This window comes from Octopus bimaculoides, chromosome 12, assembly GCF_046866305.1.
Source record: "Octopus bimaculoides isolate indiv1 chromosome 12, ASM4686630v1, whole genome shotgun sequence".
Classification (NCBI taxonomy): domain Eukaryota; kingdom Metazoa; phylum Mollusca; class Cephalopoda; order Octopoda; family Octopodidae; genus Octopus; species Octopus bimaculoides.
The window spans coordinates 39,744,740-39,761,452 of NC_142939.1; the positions used below are offsets into that span (position 1 = coordinate 39,744,740).

Sequence of the window (16,713 nt, forward strand, 5' to 3'; positions counted from 1 at the left end):
GTTTTATCATGGCTACCGAATAAGTGTCACATATTTTTACAGATAAATTCCTCTATTTACATAATAACGAGGTCTCTTTCTTTCTTTTGTTGTCTTTTCTATCAATATATATATATATATGTAGAGAGATAGATAGATAGATAGATAGATAGATAGATAGATAGAGAGGGAGAGAGAGAGAGAGAGAGAGAGAGACTCGTTTATTCTTTTATTTTTGTATATGTTTCAGCCCTGAGGTTGTGGCCATACTGGGGCGCCACCAGTGTAATCACCTTTTACTTGGCCAATTCTTTGTGATTGGCTTTTTGGTGAAGGAGGAAGTTCGACACTACTGCTTTCTTTTGAGTTTCCTGCCTTGATATTGGTTCATCTGGGATCTTGGATAGCAAGGAGTCAAGTTGTTTCTTGGAAACATCTACTTCCACTCCACGAAGATCTCTCAGATGTTTTGGCAAGGCGTTATATATATATATATATATATATATATATATATATATATATATATATATATTGTATTATATAATTCAACTCTTTCTCCTTCCCTCCTGGCCCTTCTAAGCTTCTTTTCACCCTCGACATCCAGAGCCTCTATACGGTGGTCCCTCACGACGAGGGGCTGCGTGCACTTAAATATTTCCTCGACCTACACCCCAACCCACAACCCGACACCTCCACACTCATTCGTCTGGCCGAACTTGCCCTCTCTCTTAACTGCTTCTCATTCGCGGGTGATTTCTACCAGCAACTCTAGGCAGTGGCCATGGGAACGAGAATGGGCCCCAATTATGCGAACCTGTTCGTTGGCTATGTTGAGGCCCAAATATTCTCAAGTTTCACTGGTCCTACTCCCGAACTATACGGTCGTTATATTGACGACTGTATCGGTGCCACCTTACTCTCCCGCGAACATCTTGACTCGTTCCTCTCTTTTGTCCAATCCTTCCATCCTGCCCTCCACTTCTCCTGCACTATCTCTGACACCTCTGTCCCCTTTCTTGACATTTCGGTCAGTATCCATCACTCCACTCTTAGCACCTCCATCCACTACAAACACACAGACTCACACTCTTATCTCAACTTCTCCTCCTCCCACCCTAAACACACCAAGCTTTTCATCCCCTATTCCCAGTTCCTCCGTCTACGCAGGCTCTGAAGTGACAACCATGACTTTGAGACTCAGTCTCAACTCATGACTCGCCACTTTAGCCTACGGGGATATCCCCTCACCACCATCCACACCGCCCTTGCCAGAGCACGTTCCTTGGACCGTGCATATACTCTCTCTCCCCAAACCCGCCCTGCCGTCTCCCGCCTCCCTTTTCCCCTCACCTACCATCCCACCACCCTACCTCTCCAACACACCACTCTCCAAGCTTTCCGGCGCCTCCAGTCCGACCCCTCCACCTGCCACATCTTCCCTAATCGACCCCTCCTCTCCTTCAAACGAGCCCATAACCTACGAGACCTCTTGGTCCACAGCTTCTTCCCCAACCCAACCTCCCAACCTGGCTCGTTCCCTTGCTCCCGCCCACGCTGCCGCACTTGCCCTTACTTCTCCAACACCACCCTCCTCACCGGCACCCATCATCGACCCTATCGCATCACCGACTCCTTCACCTGCACTTCTACCAACATCATCTATTGCATCTCCTGCTCTCTCTGCCATTCTCTGTACATCGGACAAACGGGGCGCCGCCTGGCCAACCGATTCGCGGAACACCTCCGAGACATCAACGTTTGCAATGACACACCGGTGTCACGCCATTTTCGCTCTGCCGGTCACTCCTTGCAGCAACACCTGTCTGTGTTTGGATTGTCCTTGCACAGGGGCCATCCGGACTCCCGTTTGCGCCGTGAACAGGGATTAATCTTCTCTTTTCGCTCCTTTGCGCCACATGGGCTCAACTCCCCTCCCCCTGCCTCTCTCTCCCCCTCTGCCCTCCCCCTCTGCCCTCCCCCTCTGCCCTCCCCCTCTGCCCTCCCCCTCTGCCCTCCCCCTCTGCCCTCCCCCTCTGCCCTCCCCCTCTGCCCTCCCCCTCTGCCCTCCCCCTCTGCCCTCCCCCTCTGCCCTCCCCCTCTGCCCTCCCCCTCTGCCCTCCCCCTCTGCCCTCCCCCTCTGCCCTCCCCCTCTGCCCTCCCCCTACTTCCTCCCACCCACCTCTCCTCCCACTCACCTCTCCTCTCCTCTCCTGCTCCGACTCCTACTTCTCTGTACTTCTCTTCACTCGTACTTCTCTTCACCCCTACTCTTTCTCTCTTCTCTCTTATTCTCTCTCTCACTCTCTTCTCTCTTACTCTCTCTCTCACTCTCTTCTCTTTTACTCTCTTTCTCTCTCTCTTACTCTCTTCCTCTGTTTCTCCTCGCTTTCTCCCTCCACCCATACCCACCTTCCCCTCTCTTATATCCACCTTCCCCTTCACCCTTCATCGTCACCCCCCTCCCCCTTCATCGTTAACCCTCCCTCATAAGCTCATCCCATCCCAACACACTCCTACTCTACCTTGCCATCCCACCCCATCCAATCCCTTACACACACCCCAACCTCTGCCTACCCACATACCTCTACCTCTACCCCCACCCTCAGCCTAACCCACACTCCACCCGTGCTTTCCCCACTCTCGCCTCCCCCGCCTTCTCCTTCCCCACCTCCCACCTCCCAACACTCTCACATCACACCACGTTACACCATATCACACAACACATCACTTCCCAATACACCACCACGAACACACTAGCACTGACCAACTCCCTTCTCCCTTCCCCAATGCTGATTTGTTTCATCGATGCGAAAGGAATTGTCCACACGGAATTTGTTCCTCCTGGTCATAATGTTAACCAGACATTTTACTTGACAGTTCTGAAGCGGTGAGATGAAAACGCCCCAACCTATGACAAATTGGCGAGTGGTGGTTTCATCACGACAATGTGCCTGCGCACACCGCCTTGGGTATGTGACAGTTTCTGACTAAGAATGGCATGACCCCGCTTACCTACCCTTCCTGTTCACCTGATCTTGCTCCCTGCAACTTTTTTGGTTCCCCCCCCCCCCCCAATAAAAAAGTCCTTAAAGGGAAACGTTTTGCTGATGTGGAAGAGGCGAAGAAAAAAGACGACGGAGGCGTTAACAGACATCACTTCGCAAGAATTCCAGCACTGCTTCGAATAGTGGAAAACGCGTCTGGACCGATGCGTTGCTTCAAATGGAGAATGCTTTGAATGTGGTAAAAGTGTAAACATGTAAAACTAAGTGAATAAAATTATATTGCAAAATTCCGGTTTCTTTTGGGTACCTCCTCGTATATATGCAGATCTCTATATCTATCTAAATATTTTCGCACTTTCACTCAGCAGAAAATGAGGACAATGGCGGCTGAGGTGTTTGCTTTTGTGTTACGGACTGATGTCTCCTACAAGAAAGGAAATCTTACAATTTCAGTTGCTTCATCATCTCGAAAACTGGCAGAAATTGCAGTCAACCGGACCTGTAAACTCAAGACAGACAGACAGACAGACACCCCACACACACGCACGCACGCACAAAACTTTTCGAAGAATAGAAGAAATAAATTATGAATATATTTACCGCCTCCATGTTTGAACGCCAAATAGGGGAATCTCCAAACGTTACCAAGTCCAACAGATAATCCTATGCAGGACAGCATAAACTCTGCCTTATTGCCCCACTGTCCACGATCATCTTTATTTTCACCTTCCTGTATGTCTCTAGCTTCATCATTTACATCATGATGACTCTTTCCCCGTTTTGGATCTGTCTGAAAAAGAAAACGAAGAAACAAATTCTGAAATGAAACAAAAACAGTCTATGAAAAATTTAGGTATAACTGTTTGTATTCATTCTTGCTGCTCTATTTGTGTTCTTCCTGGTCTGTTTACGTATATTTGGCTTAACTACGTTTTAGCTGGCCTATATGCATTCCGGTTATTGTTTCTGTGATTGTATAAAAAAAAAGTTGCAATTTTTGTTTAATTGGCAGAATGGCTTTAACGCAAATTGATATCAGATTTCAAATTTTGGGGAAGAACATGGCAACTAGGACGGTGCCATGAGTTTGATTATAACAGTTTACATTTCCTCGGAATAGTGTTATATGTTGAAAATGTTGTACTCTTGGAGCGTGTTCTAGCGATGGATCATGTTATGGTTTTCAGAGATGTGAAAGGAAAAGTTACTATTGGCATGATTTGAAGTCAGAATGTTAAGAGGTGAAACAAATACGACAATTTTCTTTTTTCCCAACGCCCAAATTGTTCAGCCAATTCATAATAACATCCCATCAAAGATCATTTCAAGAGAACAGCAACATTTAATAAAAATTATAATAAAAGCTCTGGGATTTGATATATATATGAATAGAGCAACACTTAGGTTTTGTCTGTTGATAAAAATACACATCCACCACCCAGATTGTATTGATTTCATTCCCTGTAGGTATAGCACATGCTTTTGTACGGTTTTGAAATAAATTCTTATACTTCTATAATGCATGGATCCAGCTTTCATATCTAATTGGTTCATTTAATGTCTTTGTTTTCAATGTTTTTATGTTCTTGGACTTATCATCCTCGCCACTTACAATCGCATTCGTTTCATTATTTAATTACTTTTTTTTTTGTATTTCTTGTTCCGAGTCTGAATTCCTTCCAAAGCAACTTTGGCTGATGAGATCGATGGACCCCTTATTCATAGGTAAAACATTTCAGAAATAAAACCTGTAGTATGAATTAGTAGGGTAGTCTTCAAAGCTTTGGACGAAATGTCTAACGGCATTTAGCTACGGATCTCTAAGTTCTGAGTTCAAATCAGACCAAAGTCGATTTTAACTTTCTTACTTCAAGGTCAATAGAATAACAAATAAAATACCAATCAGTTATTAGGGTCCAACTAAACGATTATTCTCCTCACCTCCATATTTCACACCTTGTACCTATATTAGAGATAAATATAAAGGAAGTGAGGAGGTGGATCGATAAAATCTTCAGAGCTTCGGATAAAATGTCTTGCGGTTTATAAATTCGGTTCCTTCGACTTCTACTTTTAGGAAGTGGATCGGTAAAATCCACAAAAGCTAAAGTGGGAAGACTTGGAATTTGAGGGACTTTTTTTGCGCACGTAAGTTTTGCCTGACTTACATATTCTTCGTTACATCATTTACTTTTAATGGCGTATATTAAATTTTTTTGAAGAATCGGTAAAATCATTTTTCCTTGTAAAAATCTGTCCCATTTAAATTTGTATGTTTTGTCTTCAATGAGATCGATAAATTGAGAACCAGTCACGTACTGGGGTTGATGCAATCGACTATCCGCCTCCCCATAAATTTCAGGACAAGAATTGGGGAGAGGTGACGAGCAGGGTGGCCAATCTCACCCAGAAATGGGCAGAGAGGAAGCTGTCCCTGAAGGGTCGGGTAGAGGTAAAGAATGCGTACATCGCTTCCGTCATCTACTACAGCCTGACCGTCGTCCCTTGCCCTACTTTGTGCCTGATAAAGCTAGAGCGCTTACTCTTCCACTTTCGGTAGAAGGGACGTGTTCCACTCATCACACGGTCTATTTGCTTATAAGCCTAAATTATCAATTTTGTCCCCCGTGTTCAGGCCCTTCCTCAACAGCACTACCACTCCACCGCTCACAGCGCTGGTAATTTTCCCGTTCTGCTGCCAGTTGTGGTAGACATCTGCCAAGAGACCACCGAGCAAGCCTGGTATATGAAAATAGGGCTCCAAGAGCAGACCATCCCGCCCTGGAGACTTCTCTCTTGCGCAGCTCGTCATCGCGTCCCGTATATCTTCGGCTGTTACCGGCATTTCGTAGAACTCCGCATCCCTGACCGAGAGGTGCGGCATGCCACTGAGATAAGAGGTAAATTCCACCTCCGTCCCAGAACCACCGCGTGACGTACCGCTGAAATTCTGCAAACATGTGCTTGGACTCGGTTATCATGTGCCCATCACAGCTCGCCAAAGACCGAATTGTTGCTTTGTTTCCACGTGGGGCCTCTGCCACCCGGTCCCAGTGCATGTACCGTAGCTCTGACAACGCAACCTTCGTATTTGACATTGAAGGGTTGCTCAAGAGTCAATCATGCCGCTAGCACGTTGGTCGCTATATCTTTCCTAAAAGCCTCTTCTAGCTTCCGAACTAGGTCTTCCGCTATCCTAGATTCCTCTAACGCTGTTTCTTTACTGTAACCTACCGCCTCTAATAGCCCTTTTCAGGAGTATCCACTATAGGCTGTTGACGATTACGCCCGCCAACTTCCGATGGTCTAACTTGCAAACCCAGTTTCTGAAAGCTTGGCGCACCGAGGAGGCATTCAGCTTCCATTACCCGGAGCCACGTCTAAGGATCCTATTATGTTGACCGTAGAGATCACAAATTTATGGTCCGTGTAGCAGACGACTTTGAACTGTGAACAACTTATGCTACTTCTATTTACAGGCCTACAAAATACACTATTTAGTTATGATCTAGAAGATCCGATGCGGTTTGCCCATGTCCATATCGGTACATTCGGAAAATCCAGTCGGTACCCGTCAGCCAACTGGAAGCAACTGAGCAGGCTTGTGAGGCTTTTACCCACTCCTCTCCTATCAGCTAGCTCCACTCTATCCAGGCGTACATCCAAGATGGCATCCCAGTCACCCGCTAGCATTAAAGAGCGTGATGTCCCAAGAGCAGGTTCCTAGTGTTTCTATTAATGACTTGGAACAAAACTTAAACAGAAAAAATGGCACCAGATGGGTGTAAACAGATGTTTTAAAGAGGATTTGCTTCGAGAGTACGAAAACACGTCCAATGTACTCCGCAGCAAATATAATAATAGTAATAATAATAATAATAAAAATAATAATAATAATAATAATAATAATAATAATAATAATCCTTTTTACTATAGACACAGAATGTGTGGGGTGCCTATATTGGAAATTTTGTTCCTTAATTGTATTTTTTATTGTTTACACGTTTTCTGTTTTAAACTCCATTTGTCCCTTGTTTTGTATTGTCTCTAACTGTTTTTGCGTTCGGCCTTTGTGGCCAATAAAGAAAAAATTATTATTATTATTATTATTATTATTATTATTATTATTATTATTATTATTATTATTATTATTATTATTAAGGGTTAAGAGAGCCGTGTAAGTCATACATGGAGATGCGTCAGTAATATGAGAGTTTTCAATGAGTTCAGGGTGAAACTTAAGGTGCAAACGGGTGTCCGTTAGGGGTCGATTCTCAGCCCCTCCTGTTATAGTTCTCCGCACAATAACAAAAGAGTTTAAGACCGTAGAATCATATAATTGTTGAGGACCAGGTTATAGCTGGTCCAGCCTGTCTTACTCATCGTCCGAGCAAGCTTCTTGACATTATCCTAAAACCACTATGTAGTCACATACCACGTTTCATTCGAGATGATATCGATTTCCTGTCATATCTACCCGAAACAACAAAATCCCATTCACTGTTAGTTTTGATGTAACAAACTTATATACAAACATTCCACATGATTTGGGACTTACTGCCATAGAATATTGGGTCGACAAACATAGAGAAGCGATCCCTAGTAGATTTACTGTAACCTTCATACCAGACGCGGTCAGCCACATCCTCGAAAACAATACATTCCTTTTCAATGGAAAAAAACTACCGCCAAATTCGAGGCACAGCTTTAGGGACGCAATTTGCTCCAGTTTTCGTGAACTCAGTATTGGGATACTTGGAACAAAACCTATATATAAAACTGAAGAGAACTACGACATGACCTTTAAAAGACACACAGAGGATATACGAAGAACTACCTCGATGATTGTTTCCTAATTTGGAACAAATCCCTAGAAAATCTGAAAGAATTCAGCACACCATTCAATAATCTATACCCTAGTCTTAAATTCACAAGAGAAATGAGCAACACACAATTACCATTTCACAATTACCATATCTATTACAAAAGTACAGATACACTCCAGTACCTAAATTTCAAATCATGCCATCCAACACACACAAAACGCAACATCCCGTCCTTTCTAGCCAGGAAAATTTGTACTATAGTAGATGATCCAAACACCAAGAACGACTAATAGAACTTAAAGGATTTCTGCTGAAGCAAAATTACCCTCTCCTACTTATAGAAAATAGCATACAACGAGCAAGAGATACCGATAGAACAACTAAGAACAATACGATAAAGACGAACCCATCAAAGGAACACAATACCATTTCTAGTAACACACAATCCGCATCACCAAAGCATTTTTAACATCATCAAAACAAATTTGCCAATTATAAAGTGAAAAAAAACAAACAAAAAAAAACTAATCAAACACATATCTTAAGCAAAAGGCAACCATACAACCTAAAGAAACTATTAACAAAGGCGAAATTGAACATGAACAAACAGGATAAAACATTCAGAGTATCTAAGTGTAATGATAACAGATGTCGAATGTGTCAATACATGCATGCGGGTAGATCCATTAGAACAAAAAGTGGACAGATTTTTACAAATGCAGATATGAACTACAAAAGCAGAAATTTGATCTAGTGCATTAAATGCCCGAATTGCGAGGAATTATATATAGTCAAGTCAGAAAATGCATTATCGGAACGCTCACGAGTCCACAGACAACAAATCCAGAACACCAATGTTGAGTTCTTGACACCTTTAGTACCTCTCAGAACGTTCCAACCAGCTGAATTTTAAGAATATCTTTTTGACCAATCCGCATGCCCTTAAACACATTTGAAATCTGATGAGTACACTATGTATGAAAGCGCTAATTTTGTTAAAATCAGATACAAGTAGGTTACACCTTACATAAACACGCAAACACACAGAGACAGATACTGTCTTTCCAAACGATATATGTATATATATATATATTCACTTCCACAGGTATTCAAAACTCCTTTTAAATAAGTTACAAACGACAACAATATACTGTAACACTTTGCCGAAGCAGTAGAAAGGTAGCAGAAAGAAACGAAGCAACAAAAGAGCCTGTTTATTTCAAGTGACCTGGTTAACAGGTGTGTGTATGAGCAGGTGAAGGCCGAAAGTATGTGTGTATACCTATATAGTAATGCACACACACACATACACACACACACACACACACACACACACACACACACACACACACACACACACACACACACACACACACAAACAAACACCAGGCTATATTTTAATGAGTAGTGCTTTATTCTGTGAACTTAATAAAAAATTACCTCTGTGCAGATATATATATACATACTAGAAAATAAAATCAGCATTTAGTTTTCGAATAGAAGACGAACTGTTCATGGGTTCGATTCCAACTGTAACTACCTCATTGCGTAAAATGAGACTTTAATACATTTACATACACAGAAACACGTAGTTTGTGTGTGTATAAAGTTATGTGCGCGTATACATACACACACATCAATATATGAATATATATAGCACACACACACACACACACACACACACACACACACACACACACACACACACACACACACATATATATATAATCAAAATAAGCAACAAGGATATCCAGAGGTAATACAGAACGATTGTTTCATACAACTCCATTTAATTGAACAATGTAATCATTACATCAAATATAAAATGTAGAGCAATCTTCAGCATGGATAATACCATACTAAATTCTGGTGCCTAAACTTAAGTACCATATTCACTTGAATCTATCTATCTATCTATATATATATATATATCTACACACGTAAATAAGTACACATTTGTATTCACATGTTTTATACCCTTTTAAATTTACATATTTGTACCCAAGTATATATTTATGCATCGTTGTTATCAATTTGCTTTTGAGGACAGCCATTTTCTCATTGCAGACAAATACCTGAAACACGTTTGATACCATTGATACCAAGGGTCCTCACAACTACCAAAACCTGATATTTCGCCCGTCACTAACGGCTATGATGCTCCCCCACTACTCTTCCTTGTGATTAGAGATGGACGTATGATCAACGACCAAGGGACATGCTCAACTGGTTAAGGTCAGACAACTGACAAGCAAGACTGTGGTATTGAGCAGAGTATTTGCTGTAGCCCATCTTTTATACCAAAACAAAACAATGTTTTATGACAAATGTAATATAGAATTGTAACAAGAACCACTTCAACAGTAGCATCTCGGCCCTTGTGCATTTGCCTAAAATGGGTATTCAACACGGCTCAGGTAGATGTGGACATACCTTTGAACATAAAGAAAATCAGTATTCAACTGTGGCCGTCTGCTGACGTGCGATATGTATTTTAGGAATGGTAAAGTTGGCTTTTGACAGTGTGAGGTGACTAACAAAATTCAAGGTGAAACCATTTCTTTGTGCACTACCATACAGAATTTATAAAAACACTGCCATGTTTGAGAATTTATGGGCAATTGGATTTTTCTTCAGTCGCATTGTTCTTACCACTTGCAGATCATCCTTGGCTCCTGTTCGGTGCGAGATATTCCAAATAACCAGTGGACGATGGTCAAGGACTTAAAAAATGTCTTTAGTAACATCATAAAAACGTGTGGATGTACAAATATACTAAACATAACAGAAAGATGTACCTTAAATAAATGCTGTAAAAGACCAACTCTCATATTGCATCATCGTAAATTAGAAGCCAAGTTACAGCTCTGATCACATACATACATACATACATACATACATATATATATATATATATATATATATATATATATATATATATATATATATATATATATATATTTATATATATATATATATATATATATATACATATATATATATATATATATATATATATATATATATACACACACAGAGACATATATACATACATATATATATATATATATATATATATATATATATATATATATATATATATATATATATATATATATATACGGCAAGAAGAAAATGGAGGGGATCCAGAGATAGTATGCATCAACTGTTAGACATTATATAATGTCTAACAGTTGACGCATACTATCTCTGGATTTCCTTCATTTTTTTCTTGCCGTATAAATTAAAGGTAAACCACTTTTTACCCTCGCCCATTTATTACGCTCAATAGTGTAATTGCCACGCAATAACCAACACTTGTGTATTAATAATTGGGTATATTACCAGTAGTATATTGGATAGATACTATCCCTTAGTTGGTTGGATTCACAACCCCTAACTCTCTTTGAATCATATACCGTCCTTGTTTTTGTATACATTCGCTGCTTTCTTCCAAGGAATCTAATGCTCTTAGCTTAGTTTTTCCTTGGGGCTGGCAAGGTTGGAGCAATATCGAGAATAACCAACCGAAATTGTAAAGATAACCAAGATCTCGACTCAGGAAAGAAAACTCCGAATGATCTGCTCTTCTTTTCTTTGTATCGTCTATCTGGATGTCTTGCGTTCTTGTCCCATTTTGTATTTTATATATATATATATGGACGGTCTCTTTATTAAAGTTGGTGAATGCTTCCATAATCCTTGCCTTCAGTTCATCTTTGGTGTTACAAGGAGTTTTGTTGGTCACTCGCTCAACTGCATCCCACACAATAATCAAGGAGTTTGCAGTCTGGGGAGTTAGATGTGGAGATGTTAGGGATGATATGGTCGCAGAAATTGTCTCCTGCTTGTATGGCATGGTGTGGAGTCCTGTTGTCAGACATAGGGTTTTCCATCATCTACCCTCTTGACCCAGGGCACTACCTCCTCCAGACACTTGTGTAGGCCTCCATGTTAAGTCTGAGACTTTGTGGGAAGATGAATGGATGCATAACGTTGCCATCACTAGTGATCACTCCAAAGACCATGATGTTGACTGGACGTTTGGTTTTTATCATTCTTGGTACATGCCCTCAGATTGACACCCAAACACTCTGAGATGTTCGCATTGGAGTTTCCGACGCAAATGCCAGTACAGCATTTCATTTCCAAATATCTGGCAGAGTGAATTGCGTCATGGTGTTGTTTTTCTCACATACAGTGCTCAGCTAACTCTAGTATACTGTGTAGTCGACAAAAAACAAAAAAAAATGTACATGCGCGAAATTAAAAATATAAAGTGGTGACAATTTACCCATCGTACTCTGTATATATATACATTGCGTCCCACATTATTAGGCAAATCAACTTTCTCTCAATAAATAAATGTATATTCATTCAAAACAAGTTGTTTTCCCACTGACAGTTGGCAATACCTATCTGTGCACATTCTGTTAAAATAAATCGAATCTGCGCAGACGAAGACAAACGGCGGTCATTATCGTGTAGTAGCAACATTTCTGCTGTCCCAAATCATTAGGCAGATGTCCAATTTAAGTGTCATTATGGGTCAGAAACGTGATCTTACCTCGAATGAGAAGTCTGCCATCATGTCAGATCTTAGAAAAGGAAAAACAACCATAGAAATATTAAAAAAAAAACAATGGGAAGAGATCACCGAACAGTGAAGAATCTTGTGTAGTCTCCTATTTGTGTCCGGTTGAGAGCAGATAAGGGTGAGTCGAGGGTTGCTTCGAATCGTACTTCGTCAAGTGTGAAAAGGGAAGTTGTGCAGAACCCATATCTGACAAGTAGAGAAGTCTTTCAACGTTGTGGCAGGGAAGACATGTCGAAAACTACCAGATGTCGCCTCTTGAAGCAGGTAGGCAGGAATGTTAAACCTGTTACAAGTCCCTTCCCCTCTCAAGGCGGTTCATAAGCAGAAGAGACTGAAATGGACAGAAGAATACATGAAGATAGATTTTTCAACAGTTCTGTTCACTGACGAATGCTGTGCTACTCTTGACGGACCAGATAGCTGGAGTATAGGTTGGGTAATAATCAGCGGAAACCGTCCTTATCGTTTGAGACACCAACAGTGGGGATGTGAGGTCATCGTTGTTGGTGTGATGGTCGGGCCATGGAAAATCCCAGATGGTATTAAGGTGACACTGAAAACGCATGCTACCTTCTTAAAGGACAATTTCTAACTGTGGTTCAAAAAGCAAAAACTTTCATTCGATACAAAGCTGGTCTTCATGCAAGATACATGCAAGATACAAGATACAGCAAACAGGCTTCTCTGGAGGTCATTTGATGGAGTGGCCACTTTGTTCCCCTAACTCAAATCTGATCGAGAACCTGTGGAGTGTCCTGAAGAGGCATGTTTAACAAGACGAACGGTAGTTTTCAAGTAAAATTGCCCTCTGGGATGCTATTTTAGATGCTGATCAAAGCATGTGACACAAGAGGATATCATCACCTTGACAAATTCAATGGATCAGCGCGTAAGGAAGGTTATTGCATGCGGAGGATCATATATCAAACATTAGGAGCTGTATGACATCATACTCCCATGATTATTTGCATTCTATGTATTATTATGCTTACCATTAAATCGTTTATTAATGATTTTTTTGTTAAACCTTTTACTGTTGAATTAAATAAATGTTTGTTCTGACACAATTATCATTTTTATTATACTTGCCTAATAATTTGTGACGGTGAAAATGTTGCCCAATCATAAAAATTGCCGCCATTTGTTGGTGTCTGCACATATCGGGTTTATTTTAACAGAAAGTGCGCAGAGAGGTGCTACCAACAGTCAGTGGGAAAACAAGTGGTTTTGAACGAATATATATTTATTTATTGAGGGAAGGTTGATTTGCCTAATAATATAGGACGCAGTGTGCGTGTGTATATATATGAGTATGTGTGTGTGTGTGTGTCTGTTTGTACGTATGTTTGTATATTCAAATATCAATTAAAAGCAGCGCATGTGTTGTAAGCAGTATCGAACTCACATACACAGTGTATGTGCTTTGCTAGTTCGGCGATCGGCTGCGATCTGACACGGAGGAGTTGATCCTCTCAAAGCGCTGAATGTTAAAACACCTGAAAGTCATATACATAGATAGGAACGATGGGCATCAATGTTTCGCCACTTTTGTGGCTTAGCAACATCACGTATCTGAACTGAACCGGAGACTAAATCGATTGGCTTGTCCATTTTGGCCCAAGGCCAACAATTTTGATGGGAAGGAAGGGCAGTGGATTACACCGCATTTTGCCCGGCCTGCTAACGATTCTGCCAACTTGTCGTTTGAATAATAATGATAATAATAATAATAATAATAATAATAATAATAATAATAATAATAATAATAATAATAATAATAATAATAATAATAATAATAAATAGACATCAATGCAGCACCAACAGCAGAAGAAGTGGAAGAAATTTGGAAAGAAATATGGTCGGCGAAGGAACAACCTCAGAAAAGGTCTATTAAAACAACGAATAACTGTGGACCCCTATAACAACTGAAGAGGTCACCCAAGCACTGCAAAGACTAAGCAACTGGAAGGTACCTGGGCACGACAAGATCCCCAACTTCTGGTTAAAATATCTGACAGGGACACACAAAAAGCTGGTTGAAAACTTTAACGACATACTATCAGAGCCAGAGACAATGCCTGAATGGCTCACGAAAGGGAAAACAATCCTAATTCCCACATCCACTGAAACGACAAACCCACAAAATTACAGACCAATAACCTGTCTCCCTACAATTTACAAAGCCTTTACAGCAATAATATTGCAGAGGTTGGGCAAGCATCTGGAAGAAAATAACTTGTTTCCAGAAGAGCAGAAGGGATGCTGCAACGGCTCATACGGCTGTAAAGATCAACTAATGATCAATAAAGCCATAACTGAAAACAGCCACATAAAAAAGAAAGGCCTCAGTATGGCCTGGATCGACTACCGAAAGGCTTTTGATAGCATTCCCTACACGTGGATCTTCGAAACACTAGCCATGAACAAAGTAGCACCAATAATTATAAAATACATAAGACACTCTATGAATAAATGGCAGACAGTGCTACAGCTCCAAACAAAAGAGAAACTAGTGGAAAACCAAAGCCATTCCCATTAGAAGAGGAATATTCCAAGGAGACACGTTCTCTCCACAACTTTTCTGCTTGGCACTGACACCTTTATCTGACATGCTAAACAGAACTGGATGCGGATACAAACGTTACAGCAAAACAATCAGCCACCTCTTATATATGGATGACCTAAAACTATACGCTACAAATGATAAACAGCTGGAAACACTACTAAAGACAGTACATGGCTTTACCAAGGAAATAGATATGAAGTTTGGCTTAGAAAAATGTGCTAAAGCAACTTTGAAAAGAGGAAAACTAGTTAAGAGTAGCAACATCACACTAGATAAAGCCAATCAAATAAGAGAATTAGACCAAAGTAAGACATACAAATACTTAGGAATCAATGAACTAGATACGATGCAACACACACAAATGAAAGAGAAAATAAAGAGAAAGAATACTATAGACGAGTTAGTTCAATACTGAAAACAGAGCTCAATGCTAAAAACAAGACAATATGTATCAACACTCTCACCGTCCCAGTTATAAGCTGCAGCTACAATATCCTTAACTGGACACTAAATGAACTAACCAAAATAGGCAGGGAAAAAAGAAAAATAATGACAGGATTTAGGATGCACCACACAAAATCTGACATAGAAAGATTATATATACAACGTATAGAAGGTGGTAGAGGCTTTATACAGCTAGAAAACTATTACAAAATAACCACCATAAGACTGCAAAAATACCCACTTCAGAAGCAAGGAAAACTAATACAAATAGCCACAAAACATGAGCAAAACAAAAAACTGTTTTCAGTCTTTAAGGTAGCTGACAGATACAATAAAGTCAACAAAAGCTATAAAACAAATGAAATCCAAACTAAAATTAGAACAACAATGGACCTTGATAAAACGATGGCAAGAAAAGCCCCTTCATGGCAAATACTGGGCTAAACTAAACGCAAAAGAAATAGACAGAGAAAAATCCCAGCAATGGTTGAGAAGCTCAGGACTCAAAGCAGGATTTTTAATTGCAGCACAAGACCAAAGTCTTCCTATCAGAAATTACCAAAAACATATAATGAAAAGAAACAAAACAAATAATTGCGGAATATGTGGAGATGGACAAGAAACAATAAACCGTATTGTCTCTGGCTGCCCAGTCCTGGCTAAGAAGGAATATATTCACAGACACGACAGAACTGGGACCTACATACACTGGAAGCTATGCTAACACTATGGAATAACAACAGAAAAAAGATGTTACAAGCTCACGCCAGAAAAGGTCACAGAAAACGAGAAAGCTACAGTACTATGGGATATGCCAATACACACAGATAGAGAAATTAAGGCCAATAGACCAGATATAGTTGTCAGAGATCATGAAGGAAAAAAAATGCTTTCTAATTGATGTATCAATACCAGCAGATGACAACGTTTCTTTAAAAGAAATAGAGAAACTTTCAAAATACAAAGACCTGGAAATAGAGGTAACTTAAATGTAGAATCTAAAAACAGAAAAATTCCTATCATAGTAGTTGCATTAGGTATGATAAAAAAATATTCAGACAAATACATAACAAAAACACCAGGACTGACAAATATATATAAGATACAGAAAATTGCACTACTGGGCACTGCACACATCCTACGCAAAACACTTTCAATACAGTAACAATAAGAGTATCACAGCAAACCACAGCACTTACACAAGGCAAACAGAGCTGCGCTCGGTAGTGAAGTGAAAGCACGTTATAAAAATAAAACTACTGAATAATAATAATAATAATAATAATAATAATAATA

The 16,713-nt window shown here is 40.2% G+C and overlaps 1 protein-coding gene across 2 annotated transcripts in view; it reads right to left on the reverse strand.

Moving 5' to 3' along the window:
* LOC106878093 (sodium- and chloride-dependent glycine transporter 2) overlaps window positions 1–16,713 on the reverse strand; it is a 67,559-nt gene that overhangs the window by 45,374 nt on the left and 5,472 nt on the right. For both annotated transcript variants that reach the window (XM_089360952.1, XM_089360951.1), the window contains exon 2: window positions 3,585–3,774. In XM_089360952.1, the coding sequence (XP_089217078.1) occupies window positions 3,585–3,774 (190 nt within the window). The remainder of the gene's footprint in view (window positions 1–3,584; window positions 3,775–16,713) is intronic.